A 16,108-nucleotide genomic window follows, 5' to 3' on the forward strand; every position below is an offset into this window, starting at 1 on the left:
ATTCTTTTTATTCTTTTTTTTTTTAAATTTTATTTGTTTATTTGACAGAGACAGAGAGAGATCAAAAGTAAGTAGAGAGGCGGGGTGCCTGGGTGGCTCAGTGGTTTGGGCCTCTGTCTTCGGCTCAGGTCATGATCTCAGGGTCCTAGGATCGAGCCCCGCATCGGGCTCTCTGCTTGGCGGGGAGCCTGTTTCCCCCTCTCTCTCTGCCTGCCTCTCCACCTACTTGTGATCTCTCTCTATCAAATAAATAAATAAATAAAAATCTTAAAAAAAAAAAAAAAGTAGGTAGAGAGGCAGGCAGAGAGAGTGGGAGAAGCTGGCTCCCTGCTGAGCAGAGAGCCTGAGATCATGACCTGAGCTAAAGGCAGAGGCTTAACCCATTGAGCCATCCAGGAGCCCCGAAATTCTTTTTATTCTTAATTCTTTTAAATTTTTAAAAATTCTTAGTAAGAAGGAAATTCTAGGTTTATTTTCTACCCATACTAAACCATTCAATACCTTTTCTAAAATGTGGCTTCCCGCTCCAGAAAAACATTATAATAGCCTTTAGGCCCACCACATTACCTCTCAGACCTCAATTCTTAGGGACTTTTTCCCTGCTCTTCCCATTCCAAACACACCATCCATGCACACCAACTATGCTTCACCTCCAGGGGTTTGTATGTACTGTTTCCCATGCCTGGAACTTTCTTCGCTAGCTCCTTATCTCCAGTGCTCACTCCTCACCCACTTCAGATCTTTGCTCAATTGCCACTTTCTCAGTGAAACAAGCTTTTCAGCTATTACCAACAGCTTTATACTAGCAAAAATACCCCGCACTCCAAACCTCTCTGTGCTTTTTCTTCATATCATCTGATACATAATGTTTCATTTATTCTTTACTATTTTTATCTCCCATACTAGAAGATAACTCCAAAAAAGTAGGTCCTCTATTTTCATCATTACTATATTGATAGTACCTTGAAAAATGTCTGGTTTTAGCGGCTGTTCAATATAATTTGCTGAATGAATGAATGATTGAATGCAAGTGGAACAAAAGCCTAGGTTTATTGGTATTTGGCATTTTCTGCTTAGCTTCCCAATACCACCCCCATCTTCAACTAGAATCTTATTATGGTGAGTAAGGCTGGCAAGGGCACAGAAGAGAAGCACTCTTACACAATTGTGAGTGGACGTGTATAAACCTCTATTCAAAGCTATTCAGCAATGCCTATCAACTGCTAAACTGTTTATACATCTTGACCCCAAAACTTCCTTAAATTTACCCAACAGAAATAACTGTATTGGTGTACAGCGTTGTACCTGTTTTTTTTTTTTCAGTGAAGACGGGAAGCAAGGACTTCAGTTTCAGCTTAGGATACAGAAAGCTGGAAACAGCATCGGTGCCACCCTTACAACAAGAATAACGCTGAACAATCTCCTCTCATTTTATTTAAAAATAAATTTAAAAGGTTGCTCGAGCACCACGCAGGCTTAGCAAGACAGGTGAGAGCCCAGGCCAAAGTCCACAGGGCCAGCTGCAAATTCCACACGGAACCACACGGAGCTCTGCAAACATGCACGCCCCCTCCACCCCGCCCCCGCCCCCGCTCCCCCCCTCCCCCGCTTCCCCCACCTTCCCCCCAACCCAGGGTTTCTCAGCCGAGCTGGGCCCCACTTACCTCTAGCAGAAGTTTCTGTTTCCTGGAACTGGACTCCAACTAGTGCGAGATCAGATTCACTTTCCAGCTCCCTCTTCCCGCTCTGGTCCTGCGTTTAACTGAAATACCAACAGAGTATTACTCCCACCTTAAAAGACCACCAGAGACGTGAGTCAAAGCCAAGCAGCAAGGGTCCTTTATTGCAGGTTGGAACCTGGACCTCTGCGCCCCTCGTTGCCAATAACGCCCAGAGGTCCAGAGCTGGGTTGGTGCAGGGTTTTTATAGACAGATACAAACAAGTTTTGGGTGGGGCTGAGCTGCTTGGTTGACAGTTTGAACAGGGATACTTGGCGCCAGCGGTTTGGTTCAGGGGACCGCTGCGGGAAACAAGCAAAGCAGTCTTACAGAAGCAGAACTGGCCGGTTAGCCCCCACGGGCGAAAAAGCAAGCGTTGGTACAGAAGCGAAACTAGCTGGTTAACAGGATAAAGATGCACTTCTAGCCAGGGGGGTTCTTTTGGTCTTTCATAACAAAGCCAACGGCTGGGCAGCGACCTCGCGCAGTAGAGACCCGGGGGCAAGAGCCCACCGCCCGCCCACACTGCCCGCGCACGCGCACACATCCACTCTCGCGCGCGCCCCGCAGCTCCGCAGGCCGGGATTCCAGTCCTGAGGAGAAAGCCCGAGGGTACTGCAGCCTCCCGGGGCTACACGCAGCGCCCAGCCACCATGAGGTAAAGGCTTTCCCTGCTTCTGCCCCCAGACTGCGTAGGCCTTTGTTTCAAGCAGGTGGTGTTTTGTTGTTTTGTTTTGTTTTGTTTTTTTCCCAGCCCGTTAACCGCACAGCGCCGCGGCCCTTCGAGTGGCCGAGCCCCTCGCGCCCAGCAGCCGCGCGTCGGGTTTGGGGCATCCTCTCGGGAGCCGCGACTCGGTTCCGGGCATCTGGAGTCGGGCCTGGCGGGGAAGGTCGCCGAGCGCGCGCTTCCCCGAAGCCCGACCCTCTCGGGCCAGGACTGTCCGGCCGGGGTGGTAGGCTTGGGAGGGGGCAGGCGACGCTCCCCGGTAGAAGAGCTCCCTGCGGCTCTTCTCAGCGGCGGCGGCGGCTGTGCTTGGTTGGCGGCTGCCACCAGGGCCATTCCAGGCGGCTTCTACGTGGCAGGCGTCTCCTGAGGCCCGTCGCCTTCCTCCCCTTCCCGGCATGGCAGCTGCCATTCCCCCGATGTGGGCAGACACGATTTGGCCGCAGCCCTGCAGTTGTCACCTAGGTCGGCTACTGCCATTTTGCCTTTCTGGTTTCTGAGTCTGAGTTCTTCCTTCTTGTGAGCTGCCTTTGTACCGCGTCCCGATTCTTATTATTCCGCCCAGTCCGCTATTGGGGGGGGGGGGGTGTTCTGTCTCCTTTACTGCCTTATGGTAGTGGGGTCCTTTTCTTACCCACTTTGTGTCCCCAGGGGCAGGCATCCTGCCCTGTGCTCAATGAGTGAACCGCAGTTAGTAAGAGGGATGAGAGGATAAGCCCTTGGGCTCCTGAAGCAGACAGCCCTTTCTTCTAAATCCTCATTCTGAACACCTACTAGATGGGTGACCCAATGCAAAGTTGCTTAAAACAGAGTTTTAAGTCTGTTTGAGTCTGTTTCTTATACGTACAAATCAATGACCTCCCACTCTTAGGACTGTGGCGTTAGTTGATTGCTTGCTACTTAATATTTGCAAATGTTTATTATTAAGTAAAAAGGAGATTTAATAAGTGCTTCACTTCTAATACCTGTAAGAAGGGAAGGAGGTATCAGGAAGATGTCTGAATAAATGAGAAGAAAAGGGATGGGCCTAATGGTATGCAGAATGGGCTGGAAGAGGGGTGGAACCCACTTGGGGTTTAACTGTCCCCCAAGGACAATGAAAGACTGCTCCTTCCTGGCCAAACTCCCCAAATTCCCTAAAGATAAATGTTGCCTCTTCAGACACAATAGCCTCTCTCTGCCAGCTTTCCAGAGACAGAGTTTTGAAAAGTGAAACTTCGCATAGCATCCATTTGGGCTTAAATTCCACAGAGTCTAGGCAAGGCATTTCAGTGACTGATTATCCCCTTGAGATCTCACAACTACATTCATATTACCTGAGGCAGCCCTCTTCATCGTCCTTGAGCTGGCCTGGTGTAAACTTTGCAACAGAAACGTGTTCATTATACTGTATGGATGGGCAGGGGGCTGGTAAGCCCATTTGCCATGGATCTGGGCAGGTTGTTAAGGGGATGTCTTGCCCATGATTTGGATGCAGTTACATGAGAAAAAGGAACAACTACAAATGGACAGTTATACTGGGTTTCCCAGTCAGGACCATGGGAAACAGCCTAAAACTTATTTTCAAAATCCAAACATGAAGCCAGACAGAGAGCATGCCAAGATATTAAGACAAATGAGATGGGGAAAACTGAAATGGGAGAAAGCCTGGAGCCATTAGCAGAAGGTGAAGAACTAGTAAGAATTCTCTCATCTGGAATCCAGGTGCTTTTTACACTAAGCCTATACCTTTGGGCTGGACATGCCAGAAACTGCCAGTATATAACTGCATTCATTCAACACATATTTATTTATTGAGCTTCTATTAACTGCCTAGAATAATAGATTCCAGGGACACAGTGCTGGGGACCCAGTGGTGAAAAATATAAAATCAGAACAAGGTCCCTATTCTTATGGGGCTTACATTTAAATGGGGGCAATAGATAAACAATAGATAATGGAGTAATTAACACAATTGAGAAAGTATTAAGAGTTACAAGGAAAATAATGTAATGGCCTAAGATAGTAATCTAGAATGGAGGGGACTATTTTAGATATTTCTGCTATGGGTAGCCTCCTGGGTAGGGAATGTTGGAGCTGAGTTATAGAAAAGAGCTAGTTATGCAAAGATTTAGAAGCAGAAAATTCCCAGGGTAAAATGACCAGGTTTAAAGTCCTTGAACTTGATATGTTCAAGATAGGAAAGTCAAGGTCGAAAACACAGTGAATGAAGAGGAGAGTAGGAGGAGAAAAGGTTGGACAGATAGATAAGGGATCCTTTAGGGACTTAAAGGACGTGGCAAGGACTGGATTAATATCTAAGGTGTTGGGTAGGCATTGGGAGATTTTAAGCAGGAGACCGATATCATCTGGTTTACATTTTCAAAAGTTTAGTTGGACTCTGAGGGGATCAAGAGCCAAAGCTGGAAGACCAGATTTTTGCTCCAGCTCAAAGGAATGGTAATTGTGGTTTAGACTAGTAAAACGGCAGTAAAAATGGAGGAAAGTACTTGGATTTGAGGTTTATCTGGGTGTTAGATTTAACAGGACTTCCAACTGGATTGGATAAGAGGTTGAGAGAAAAAGAAGATCAGATTACTCCTGGATTCTTTGGCCTGTGGAACTTAGAGGTGCCAAAAAAGATTGAGGGGAGAACAAGCTCAAGGAATCCAGATTTCTGGATTGCTTATGTTTATTTGAGATGCCAACTGAACTAACTGAAGGTGTGAACTGAAAATTCATTAAGTCTAGAATTCAGGGGAGAGATCAGAGATTAGATCAGAGATTAGGTTATAAATATGAAATGCTTTTATTTTTTCATTCACTACTACTAATTGTGCAATTAATTCAGTTCTGTAACTTCTGTCACTTTTTGCTATTAGGACAACCCCTTTCCAGTTCCTAAAAGTCTGTTTGATTCAGTTTAAAACATCAAGCTAGTATTTGACTTAAAACACTCTTCTCCTCCTTCCCAACTCCCACCAAATACTGATATAAAGTGCTATACAGAAAGGGAAATGTGATAGACTAGACTAGACTAGACTTTAGCCAAGGTGGTCAGGGGTACACCTCTTTGAAGAGCTGACATTTGAGTCAAGACCAGAATTGTGAGAGTTAAGTAAGCGCTAGAACTCGCTGAGGAAGAGTTCACAAAATGAGGGAAGAAAAAGCCCATGCAGATGCCCTGAGGTAGATACATACTTGGCAGAAGAAGTAACAGTTTTTTTTAAAGGCCTGTATGGTTAGAGTGCAGGGAGTGGAAGGAAGGTTGTACAAAATGAGGCTAGAGAAGTAGACATGGGCTGGATGACAAAGGGCATAGCAACAATGATTAAGAGATTGAAGCTGGAGATAAAGTTTTGAATATTAACAATGTATAGTTTCACTTAAGCTTCATGTTCCATCTTTCTTGTAGTTATCTCTGCCTCTTCTACAAGCATCATTTTCTCCCTTTATCCATTCCTATTGGCATATCATATCATTAAATTATTAAAAATATTGTGGTTAAAAATTATTTTGACATTTTCATCAGCCTTCCTCCAGATACAGCTCTATTTCTCTAGTTCCTTCATAGTAAAATTCCTTGAGAGAGTGGCCTCTACTCCCCATATCTACTTCTTTACCTCACATTATCTCCTCAACCCAATCCAGTAATTTTTTTTATTTGTTTGTTAAGATGTTATTTATTAATTAGAGAGAGGGAAAGAGAGCACGGGGCATGGGCGTTGGGGGAGCAGAGGGAGAATGAGAAGCGTACTCCCTGCTGAGCAGGGAGCCCAATGCAGGACCCTATCGCAGGACTCCAAGATCATGATCCAGGCCAGACACTTAAGCCACTGAGCCACCCAGGCACCCTCCAATAATGTTTTCATCCCTACCTTTATTCTGAAACACTTACCCTGGTCCCCCACAGCTTTACTTCTGCCAAAACAGTGATCTCTTTTCTGTCCTCAATTACTCAATTTCTTAGAATCATTTTGCACATTGAATATTCATCTCTCTTTCTTTTTTTTTTCTTTTTTTTTTTTTTAAAGATTTTTATTTATTTATTTGATAGAGAGAGGTCACAAGTAGGCAGAGAGGCAGGCAGAGAGAGAGGGGGAAGCAGGCTCCCCGCTGAGCAGAGAGCCCGATGTGGGGCTCGATCCCAGGACCCTGAGATCATGACCCGAGCCGAAGGCAGAGGCTTAAACCACTGAGCCACCCAGGCGCCCCCATCTCTCTTTCTTAAAACATTTTCTTCCTTAGGCTTTCATTGATACCAGATTTCTTAGTTTTCCAGCTCCCTCACTAATGATTCTTTCTTTGCCTCCTTTTCTGATCCTTCTAGTCTACTTGACCTAGAGTGTCTTACAGCTTAATTTTTTACCTTCTTCTCAGTCTATGCTCACTCCTTAGGTAATCTCATTCTAGATCTTGTGGTTTTAAAGTCCATCTGCATGTCTGTGACTCCTGATTTTATATCCTTAGTTCTAACTTCACTCCTCCTCATCCCCAGTATTGTGTTCATTAATATCCAATTTCATACTTGGCATCTTCACTTTGATGTGTAATAGACATCTCAAAATTAACATTTCCATATAGGCCCCTTGATTTGTCCACTCACTTCCTCAAGTCAAAAGCATAGGAATCATCCTGGATTCTCTCTTTTCCTCATGGTCCTCCCCACACCAAATTCATCAGAAAGACCGGTCAGCTCTGCCTCAAATATAACCAATGCAGTCCTCACTAACCCTCCATTGCAACCACAGTGTAAGCTTGCATCATCTCTCCTTAGATTTCCTTGACAGCTGCTTTCAAGCCTCTTTTAGGGAGATTTGCTCTCGCCCTGCTCTTTCTATTTTAACCACCTCTCAAATTCCCTGGCAACTTCCCATTTTTTTCTCCCTTTCTGCTTTATTTTTCCTCTTTATTACCATCTAACATACTCTATATTTTCTTTCTTTCTTTTTTTTTTTTAAATCTTTTCTTGGCCACCCCACTGCCCTATTAGAATATAAGCTACATGAAGTCAGGGTGTTTTATCTGTTTTAATCATTGCTGTATCCCAGCACTTAGAACATGCCCTCTACATTGTACTTCTCAGTTAATCTTGGTTGAACAAATAGCTTCCATATCAGTTTGCAAACTTCCTCTCTTGATCCTTGATTGTTCATTCTCCTCACAGCAGCCAGAGGGATTTTTAAAAAACTTCTATCAAACATTATCATTTTTCTACTTGAAAAGTTTCCCCCAGTGGTTTCCCATTGCAGTTAGGGTAAAATTTATGTTCCTTATCATGGACTCCCAAATCCTGCATCATCTGTCCCTGCCTACTACTACACCTCATCTTCTGCTATTCCTCTTTACTATGCTTCAGCCACATTTTTCTTCCTTTGTCCCCTGAACACACCAAGTTTGTTCTCATGTCAAGGCCTTTCCACTCACTGATCTCAGCCCAAACCAGGTTTCCTCATTCTCAACATTACTGACATTTTGGGCTGGATAATTCATTGTTGGGACTGACCTGTGCATTGTAGGATATTTAACAACATCCCTGGCCCAGTAGGTGCTAGTAGCATTCCTCCAGTGGTGACAACCAACCTTATCTCCAGACATTACCATATATCCCCTAGGGAGCAAAAGCACCCTGGTTGAGACCATCTTAGACCATTCTGCCCTCAGATCTTTTATGATTGCCTCCATTTCATTGTTGAGATCTTACTTCAATAGTCCCTTTCTACGAAAGCTGTCCTTTCATAATTATAACTAAAGTATCTTCCCAACCACCACCACTCTTAATCCATTACTCAGAATTTTTTTCTTAACATTTACTACTACCTGGAATTATGTTGTCTGTTTGTTTTCATATTGATTTTTCTACATATTTGTTTTCCATCAACTCCTTTTGTTTTTTCCCCTCCCAGAATGTAATTGCCAAGGAAAAGACATTTTCTAACTTGTTCAATACTATCCACTACAACTAGGATATTGCCTGACACATATGACATGAAGTGGTCAATAAATGTTTTGATGGCACTATTACTATAGTTCCCATAAACATTTATACAACTATATATTTATATTTTACATACAAGGGGATGGGGGTCTTTGTATGCATTCGAAGGAAATAAACACACATTCACATGCACATACCCTGTATTGTTCAGATACTGTTCATAATTAGGGCATTTTCCTCTGAGAGAAGACTTAAGGAATTTTTAAAATTTATTTTATTTTATTTTTATTTATTTGTCAGACAGAGATCACAAGTAGGCAGAGAGGCAGGCGGGGGGTTGGGGGGGTGGGGAGGGGAGAGGCTCCCTGCTGAGCAGAGAGCCCAATGGGCTCCATCCCAGGACCCTGGGATCATGACCCGAGCTGAAAGAGGCTTTAACCCACTGAGCCACCCAGGCACCCAGGAATTTTTTTTTTCCAATTTTAGTATATGTGCTGCCGAAGCAAGCACAGGAATTTTTTTTCTTTTTCTATACATTTCTTAATTATGATTAATCATAGATTGAGAAAGTCTTTTTTTAAAGACTTTATTTATTTATTAGAGAGAGAGAGAGATAACATAAGGGGGGTGGGTGGGGGAGAGGAAGAGGAAGAAGCAGTCTCCCCCACTGAGCAGGGAGCCTGATGTGGGGCTCCTTCCTAGGACCCCGGGATCATGTCCTGGGCGGAAGGCAGATATTTAACCAACTGAGCCACCCAGTCTTTCTTGACTGTCCACACTACCACTATCAGCAAAGCAAAAAAAATAAAACCAGGTATGTTAATTAGGATTTTGTCAGTTGCTGACAATAGAAACCTAATTTAGAGTGGCTTAAGCAGGAGGTTATTTCTTTAAGTAAATAGGAGTCCAGGGGTAGATAAGGTGATCCAGGCAAGACTGTTTATAGTCACTATCTTAAACTCTGCTTTCCTCTCTATAAGATTTTTTCTCAGTCAGGCAGACTGCCCCCAAATTTGGAAAGATGGCCATCAGCAAACCCAAGGTTGTATTCTACCAACATAAAATTTTTAGAAGGAAGAGAGAGAGTGCCATTAAAGTCCCATTTCAACAAAAGTATATTTTAATTGGACTACCTTGGAATGTATCACTGAAACTAGGGAACAGCTAGAATATCATGTCCCTTCCCAGACTCGAAGGTAGACAGTCCATTTCAAATCACGTGGACTGAGTAGGAGAGGATGTTCCAGAAATGGAAACCAAAAGAATGGGTCCTCACCAAGTAAAAACCACAGATGTCCACAGCACTTGACTATGTATACTTCCTGGGTCACTTCTATGGAACTTTATACTGAATTATAATTGTTTACTTATAAGCTTTGTATAAGCAGGGCTATGTCTTGTTCACAGTTACATACCCAGGGTTACTTAGAAGATCTTGCACATAAAATGGTCTCAGTAATGAATAAATATTTCCTTGCCCTCCCTTCCCTCTGTATCTTCCTAGTTTCAGAGATAGTGCCTGTAGTGTGCCCTGCAGAGATTACACTGTGCTTTGCACAAGGGGAGTTCAACAAATATTTGTGAAGTGAATTTTAATAGCAGTGACAAGGTAATAATAAGCATTAGCTATTGTTGCCTACAATTCTAGAGGTCAGAAGGATGTGGCACTTACATCAAATCTGTTAAGCTTACTAAATTTCCTTGTCCCTTTTCCCCATCTTTCTGGAAATCTGTTAGTCTCCTTTTATCTATCTCAAATTTAATGCTTTTCCCCATCTGTTGGTATACCAGTTACTATCTGTTTCTGTGCATTTTCTCTGTAGGAGTTCCTTCTTTTCTTTCTTCCTCTCTCTCTTCCTTCCTCCCTCTCTTTTTCCCTTCTTTCCTTCCTCTGTAAAAATGATATATTGGTATGGTTTCTGTGTCTTCTTCAGTGTACTCCTTTTTCTTATTTCGTACCTCTTTCCCTTCCTACTCATAATATAGAAATGGAACTTTTATATTAATTATTGCTATATATATTTATTATTCTTAATTTTCAAGGGAAGTAAATAAAACATTTTAAATTCCCTTCTGAAAAATTGGAGGTACTCATGGGTTAGTGACTACCAGAAGGGAATAAATATCCTGTGACATAGATAATCCTGTCATCGCTCCAAAATTGCTTTTGCAATAAATAATGAGGATATTTCTAGAATTTAACTCTACACCAGGGAAACCAGTTTGAAGATATAGAGGACTAGTGCTTTAACTGTAAGATCAAATAAAAGGTAGAATTGTTGTTAAACAAATACTGTATATAAGGTTTAAGGATTGATTATTTCCTTCATTTCTTCAAAATTAAAAGGGATTTTATCTTTGACAGTGAAATTCCTAAGGACTCCCTGAAGGCCATCCTGTTGGAGTTAGAATGTCACTTTACGTGGAATTTACTTAAGGAAGACATTGATCTGTTTGATGTGGAAGATACAATTGGGCAACAACTTGAATTTCTTACCACAAAATCTAGACTCGCTCTTTATAACCTATTGGCCTATGTGAAACACCTGAAAGGCCAAAATAAAGATGCTCTAGAGTGCCTGGAACAAGCAGAAGAAATAATCCGGCAAGAACACTCAGACAAAGAGGAAATACGAAGTCTCGTCACTTGGGGAAACTATGCCTGGGTATATTATCATATGGACCATCTCAAAGAATCTCAGAAGTATATAGACAAGATAGGGAATGTTTGCAAGAAATTGTCCAGTCCTTCTAATTATAAGTTGGAGTGTCCTGAGATTGACTGTGAAAAAGGATGGGCACTCTTGAAATTTGGAGGAAAGTATTACCAAAGGGCTAAAGCAGCTTTTGAGAAGGCTTTGGAAGTTGAACCTGACAATCCAGAATTTAACATCGGCTATGCCATCACAGTGTACCGGCTGGATGATTCTGATAGAGAAGGGTATATAAAGAGCTTTTCCCTGGGCCCTCTGAGGAAAGCTGTTACCTTGAACCCAGATAACTCCTACATTAAGGTTTTTCTGGCACTGAAGCTTCAAGATGTACATGCAGAAGCTGAAGGGGAAAGGTATATTGAAGAAATCCTGGACCAGATATCATCCCAACCATATGTCCTTCGTTATGCAGCCAAATTCTACAGGAGAAAAAATTCCTGGGACAAAGCTCTGGAACTTTTGAAAAAGGCTTTGGAGGTGACACCAACCTCTTCCTTCCTGCATCACCAGATGGGACTTTGCTATAGGGCACAAATGATCCAAATCAAGAAGGCCACACGAAACAGACCTAAAGGAAAGGATAAATTGAAAGTTGATGAGCTGATTACATCTGCTATATTTCATTTCAAAGCAGCTGTGGAAAAGGACTCTATGTTTGCATTTGCCTACACGGATCTGGCCAACATGTATGCTGAGGGAGGGCAGTACAGCAATGCTGAAGACGTTTTCCAAAAAGCCCTTCGTCTGGAGAACATAACTGATGATCACAAACATCAGATCCACTATCACTATGGCCGCTTTCAGGAATTTCACTGTAAATCAGAAAGTACTGCTATCCACCATTATTTAGAAGCCTTAAAGGTCAAAGACCGGTCATCCCTACGCACGAAATTGACAAGTGCTCTGAAGAAATTGGCTGTCAAGAGACTCGGTCACAATGCTTCAGATGTGCAGAGTTTAAGTGCGCTAGGGTTTGTTTACAAGCTGGAAGGAGAAAAAAGGCAGGCTGCTGAGTACTATGAGAGGGCCCAAAAGGTAGATCCAGAAAATGAAGAATTCCTTACTGCTCTTTGTGAGCTTCGACTTTCTATTTAAATACATACTCTAGGAAATTAGTTCTAAGATTTTCTCTCCATTTTGGGTCATTATATTTTTTTGTTTATTATTTTAACCCATTGTTCATTATAGAGCCTTTTTTTTTTTTTTTGGATGGTTATGTACCAAGCATCATGCTAAATACTTTATGTATACATAAGGATGACTCTTTTGTTGTTTTCCTTTTTTTAAAATTAAACTAATATAGTCCACTGAGAAAAATATTTCAGTTATTGTAACTTTTAAAAATGATATGGCCATTTATACACTTTATTTTTGCCATTTATAGTAATTTTTGATTAAATGTTATCAAATTTTTCATATTACTCACACAGTGAGTATAATTCTGTATAAACCCTGACACCTAGGTCAGGAATACTCTTTCAGGAGTGCAAAATTATATTAGTTAAGCTCTTAAGTATGTAGCTTGCAAAAGATGGACCCTTCCAGTTACAGATGTTTCGACTTTAATGAGAATGTTTAACTCTCAACCTGATAGTCACCTAAAGAATTCTCTTTGTTGAAAGAAGAAAGTTCATAATAATAAAAAACTTGTCATCTGTGGTGACTTCAATAAAAAGAGAAAAAACAAATAGGGAAAAAAAAAAAGACTTCTTCAAATACAGAACTTAAAGGACCCATGAGAAATAACAAATATTATCTCCCAAATTAATTTTACTCCTTCCTATTAAAATTCCAGTATGCTTAGGTTAAAATCATTGAGATAGAAAGCAGGCCAATTGAGAAATTGGGAGAAATGATAAACAAATGGGTAAAATAGATGTCCCTAACCTACATCCTTAGATTACCAAGATTTCTATGATTTGGTTTTGGGTCTGGACTGGATTGTTCTCATACTCCCAATTTCTGGCCTTCGGTTAATTGTTTTATAATTGCAAATTTACTTCTGTGAAGCTTTTTCTTTTGTCTAAAGTTTTCAGATTGACATGTTTTCCTATAGATTCTACAGGAATAGTTAAGTCCTGCTTTCAGTTTTAATATCCATCTTGAAGGGTCAGTGTTTAAGGGCTCTTATCCCAGGGGACATTTTTAATTGGGATGTTGCTAAAAGTAGCTTCTCTAATGTTGTTTCTTTGGTTATATACTACACAATTATATTTACCACCACAGTATTAGCGGAAAAGTGTGCCATGTGATTTAATTCTCCATACCTCTAATGTATCTCTTAAAACTACTGTATACATATTTGTGTGTTTTTTACTTTTTGTTACTTTTTTAAAAAATTTTTCTATTATGGTTGTGAATATTATAAAAGTAATGAATTCTCATTGTAAAATTTCAAATATAACAGAAGCATATGAGTTTAAAAGTAGGGGCACCCCCCTTTACCCTTCCCTAATTCTACACCAGCATGGTAACCTGTTAACAATTTAATATGTATCCTTCTAGATACTTTTTCTATGCATATTCAAACATACATCCATACTGCAATGTATTTCATAAATTAAAATTTGAAAATCTTTTACTTAGGTCCCTGCTGTTTTTATTTTACTCATTCCGTTTCTTTATTCAAGAAGGGAGAATGGGGAAAGGGAACGATTTTTACCTAAGTATTTCAGAAATTCAGGACTGAAGTCCTGACCTATCAGTAGAAGCATTTGTCACATTTTGCAGCAAATATTTTATTTTGCAACAAGTCATTTTCCCCTACTGAGAATAATGTTGTAATTAGAATTGTGTTCCCAAGTAGAAAATTCACACATAATATAATACAGTTATACCAATACAATACAACTATAAGCCTCTATTTAGATATTTAGACTTTAAAGTCTATTAAGTGACTTTAAAATTCTCTAGATATTATAACATACCAATATATAAGAAGTCATAAATACTAATAAAGCATAAAATCACCATATGAAAAATACAACTCTGTAAAATACTGAACTAAAATTAGTATGTTTATAATAACTGTAAATTTTGTCATTAATTGTTCTTGCCTTTCTAAAATGTAAAACTATTAAGAGGTAATTTCATAGAGTCTTGGGTTTAAAAAAAGACCTCAGAAAAAAAAAAAAAAAAAAAAAAAAAAAAAGACCTCAGAGTTCATTTGCCTTTATCAATTAACCTTCAAAACTTAGAGCTTGAATTATCTTCCTAAATGATAATTTCATTTTCAGATAGTCCTTATTCTTACTCATTTGTTTCTTCCATATAACTGAAGACTTTTGGCCTGAAGTTTACACATTTTGGGCTGTCTTTAGGGACCTCAAAGATCTAATCCTTTTGAGAGGTGACATTTTGTATCAGAACTCTTAGTTGCAAATGGCAGAAAACCCAGCTCAAACTGACCTAAGCAAAAATGGGAATGTAATGGCTGTTGTAATTTAATAATCCAGAGGCGGTATTAGTTTTGGATAAATTTGAAGAGATAAGTGAGTCACCAAATATAGATCAGTGGCTATTATTATAAGTCAAGTTATGCTGAGTAGCCATAAACCAAATGTCTACTATATATGTCTTAAAAGTATTTGAAGAAAATTATTCTATGTACCCTAAGAATCCTTTTAAGATAAACATGCCATTATATTTCACCCCATCCCCATCTACATCATGGTCAGTTTTAGTTCTCTCCAAATTGTCTTTATCCTTTGCTAGTGGTTTGTGCTGAGATTAACTTACTATCCAAAGTGAGGTTTTAGGATTATGGTAGAATGATCCTTTCTTTTTTCTATAAACTATATTTCTATGAATGTAGCCAAAATCAAAATCTCTCCTTGGTATCTACCTATGTGTTATTTTTTCCACATATGCCATTTTAAGGCATCTTTTCCACATCCTATACCTGAGCATTTGGCTTTTGAAAGTATTTTATGTGACTTGGTAGCATTCAGCACTTCAATTCAGATAACCTGTACCTCTTGAAGAGTTTGTATATAAAATGCCAATTGCAAATAACACTAGAGATAGTAGAAAACCCAACTTAAGTTTTCTTTCTAATGGTATCAAAAATAAATCTTGGTGATTTTTTCTTTTTAGATTTTATTTTTTTATTTGAGAGAACAAGTGGAGGGGAGAGGCAGGGGCAGAGGGAGAAACAGGCTCCCTGCTGAGTAGGGGCCCTGATGCGGGGCTTGATCCCAGGAATCCAGAATCATGACCTGAGCCAAAGGCAGATGCTTGAATGAGCCACCCAGGCACCCCATAAATCTTGTTTTCAAGCAAGACCTATCCTTAAGCAGTGTGACCAAGACATAATCACTCTCTACTGAGCTCTGATCCATTGGCTCCATTCTGAGAAAGCTCCATCTTTGTGATACTAAGATAGCTGCCACATGTACTCTGTCCAGTGCAGTGGAAAAGAGCATATCTGCTCCCCCAGCCACATAAGAAGTTCAAGTATGCTGTCTGATGGGACCACCTAAGGTTACATACTATTCTCAGATCAGTCATCATGGCCAGGGAGGAAGTTATCATGCTCATTAGTTAGGCTTGAGACACATAGCTGGCCTTGAAATTGAGGAATAGGGAGAAAATTAACTTCCTGGAAGCAAGTGGATTGTACGGTACAGGGGTGAAATTATCAAGAAAACTGGTATTGGATACTGACAGTGAAAACACCAAGGGTATATAGATTCAAATTAATGTCTTCTTTCCCCACTCCACACAGTTCTCTGTAGCAAGTAAAATATTTCAAAAAGGAGCTAGAGTCATTCTTACCACTGAAGTACATGGTGAACTTTTTTTTTGTTGGGATTTCAGGGGCTGTGTCTCCTTAGTCTAGTTTTCTTACTCCTTTTTTATTCCTTCAGATCTGCTCTCCACCTCAGCATCATAGAGGGCTGGCTGGTAAGGGGATGGTATATGGAAGATGGAAGGAAGAAGTAATACTCACATTGTAGTGATAGCCACTGACTATAACTCAGACAACTTCAGAAAATAAACCAACAGGAGGCATTATGGCCTGTGGATGTGTCT

General features: G+C 40.5%; 1 protein-coding gene across 1 annotated transcript; it reads left to right on the forward strand.

The window, feature by feature from the left end:
- Positions 1 to 2,222: 2,222 nt before the first annotated feature.
- IFIT5 (interferon induced protein with tetratricopeptide repeats 5) lies at positions 2,223 to 13,655 on the forward strand. The gene is made up of 2 exons (XM_032314072.1): positions 2,223 to 2,377; positions 10,726 to 13,655. The coding sequence occupies exons 1-2, from the start codon at positions 2,373 to 2,375 to the stop codon at positions 12,167 to 12,169; spliced, it is 1,449 nt and encodes a 482-aa protein (XP_032169963.1). The 5' UTR covers positions 2,223 to 2,372; the 3' UTR covers positions 12,170 to 13,655.
- The last annotated feature ends 2,453 nt before the right edge of the window (positions 13,656 to 16,108 follow it).

This window comes from Mustela erminea, chromosome 14, assembly GCF_009829155.1.
Source record: "Mustela erminea isolate mMusErm1 chromosome 14, mMusErm1.Pri, whole genome shotgun sequence".
In the NCBI taxonomy this organism is placed as follows: Eukaryota; Metazoa; Chordata; class Mammalia; order Carnivora; family Mustelidae; genus Mustela; species Mustela erminea.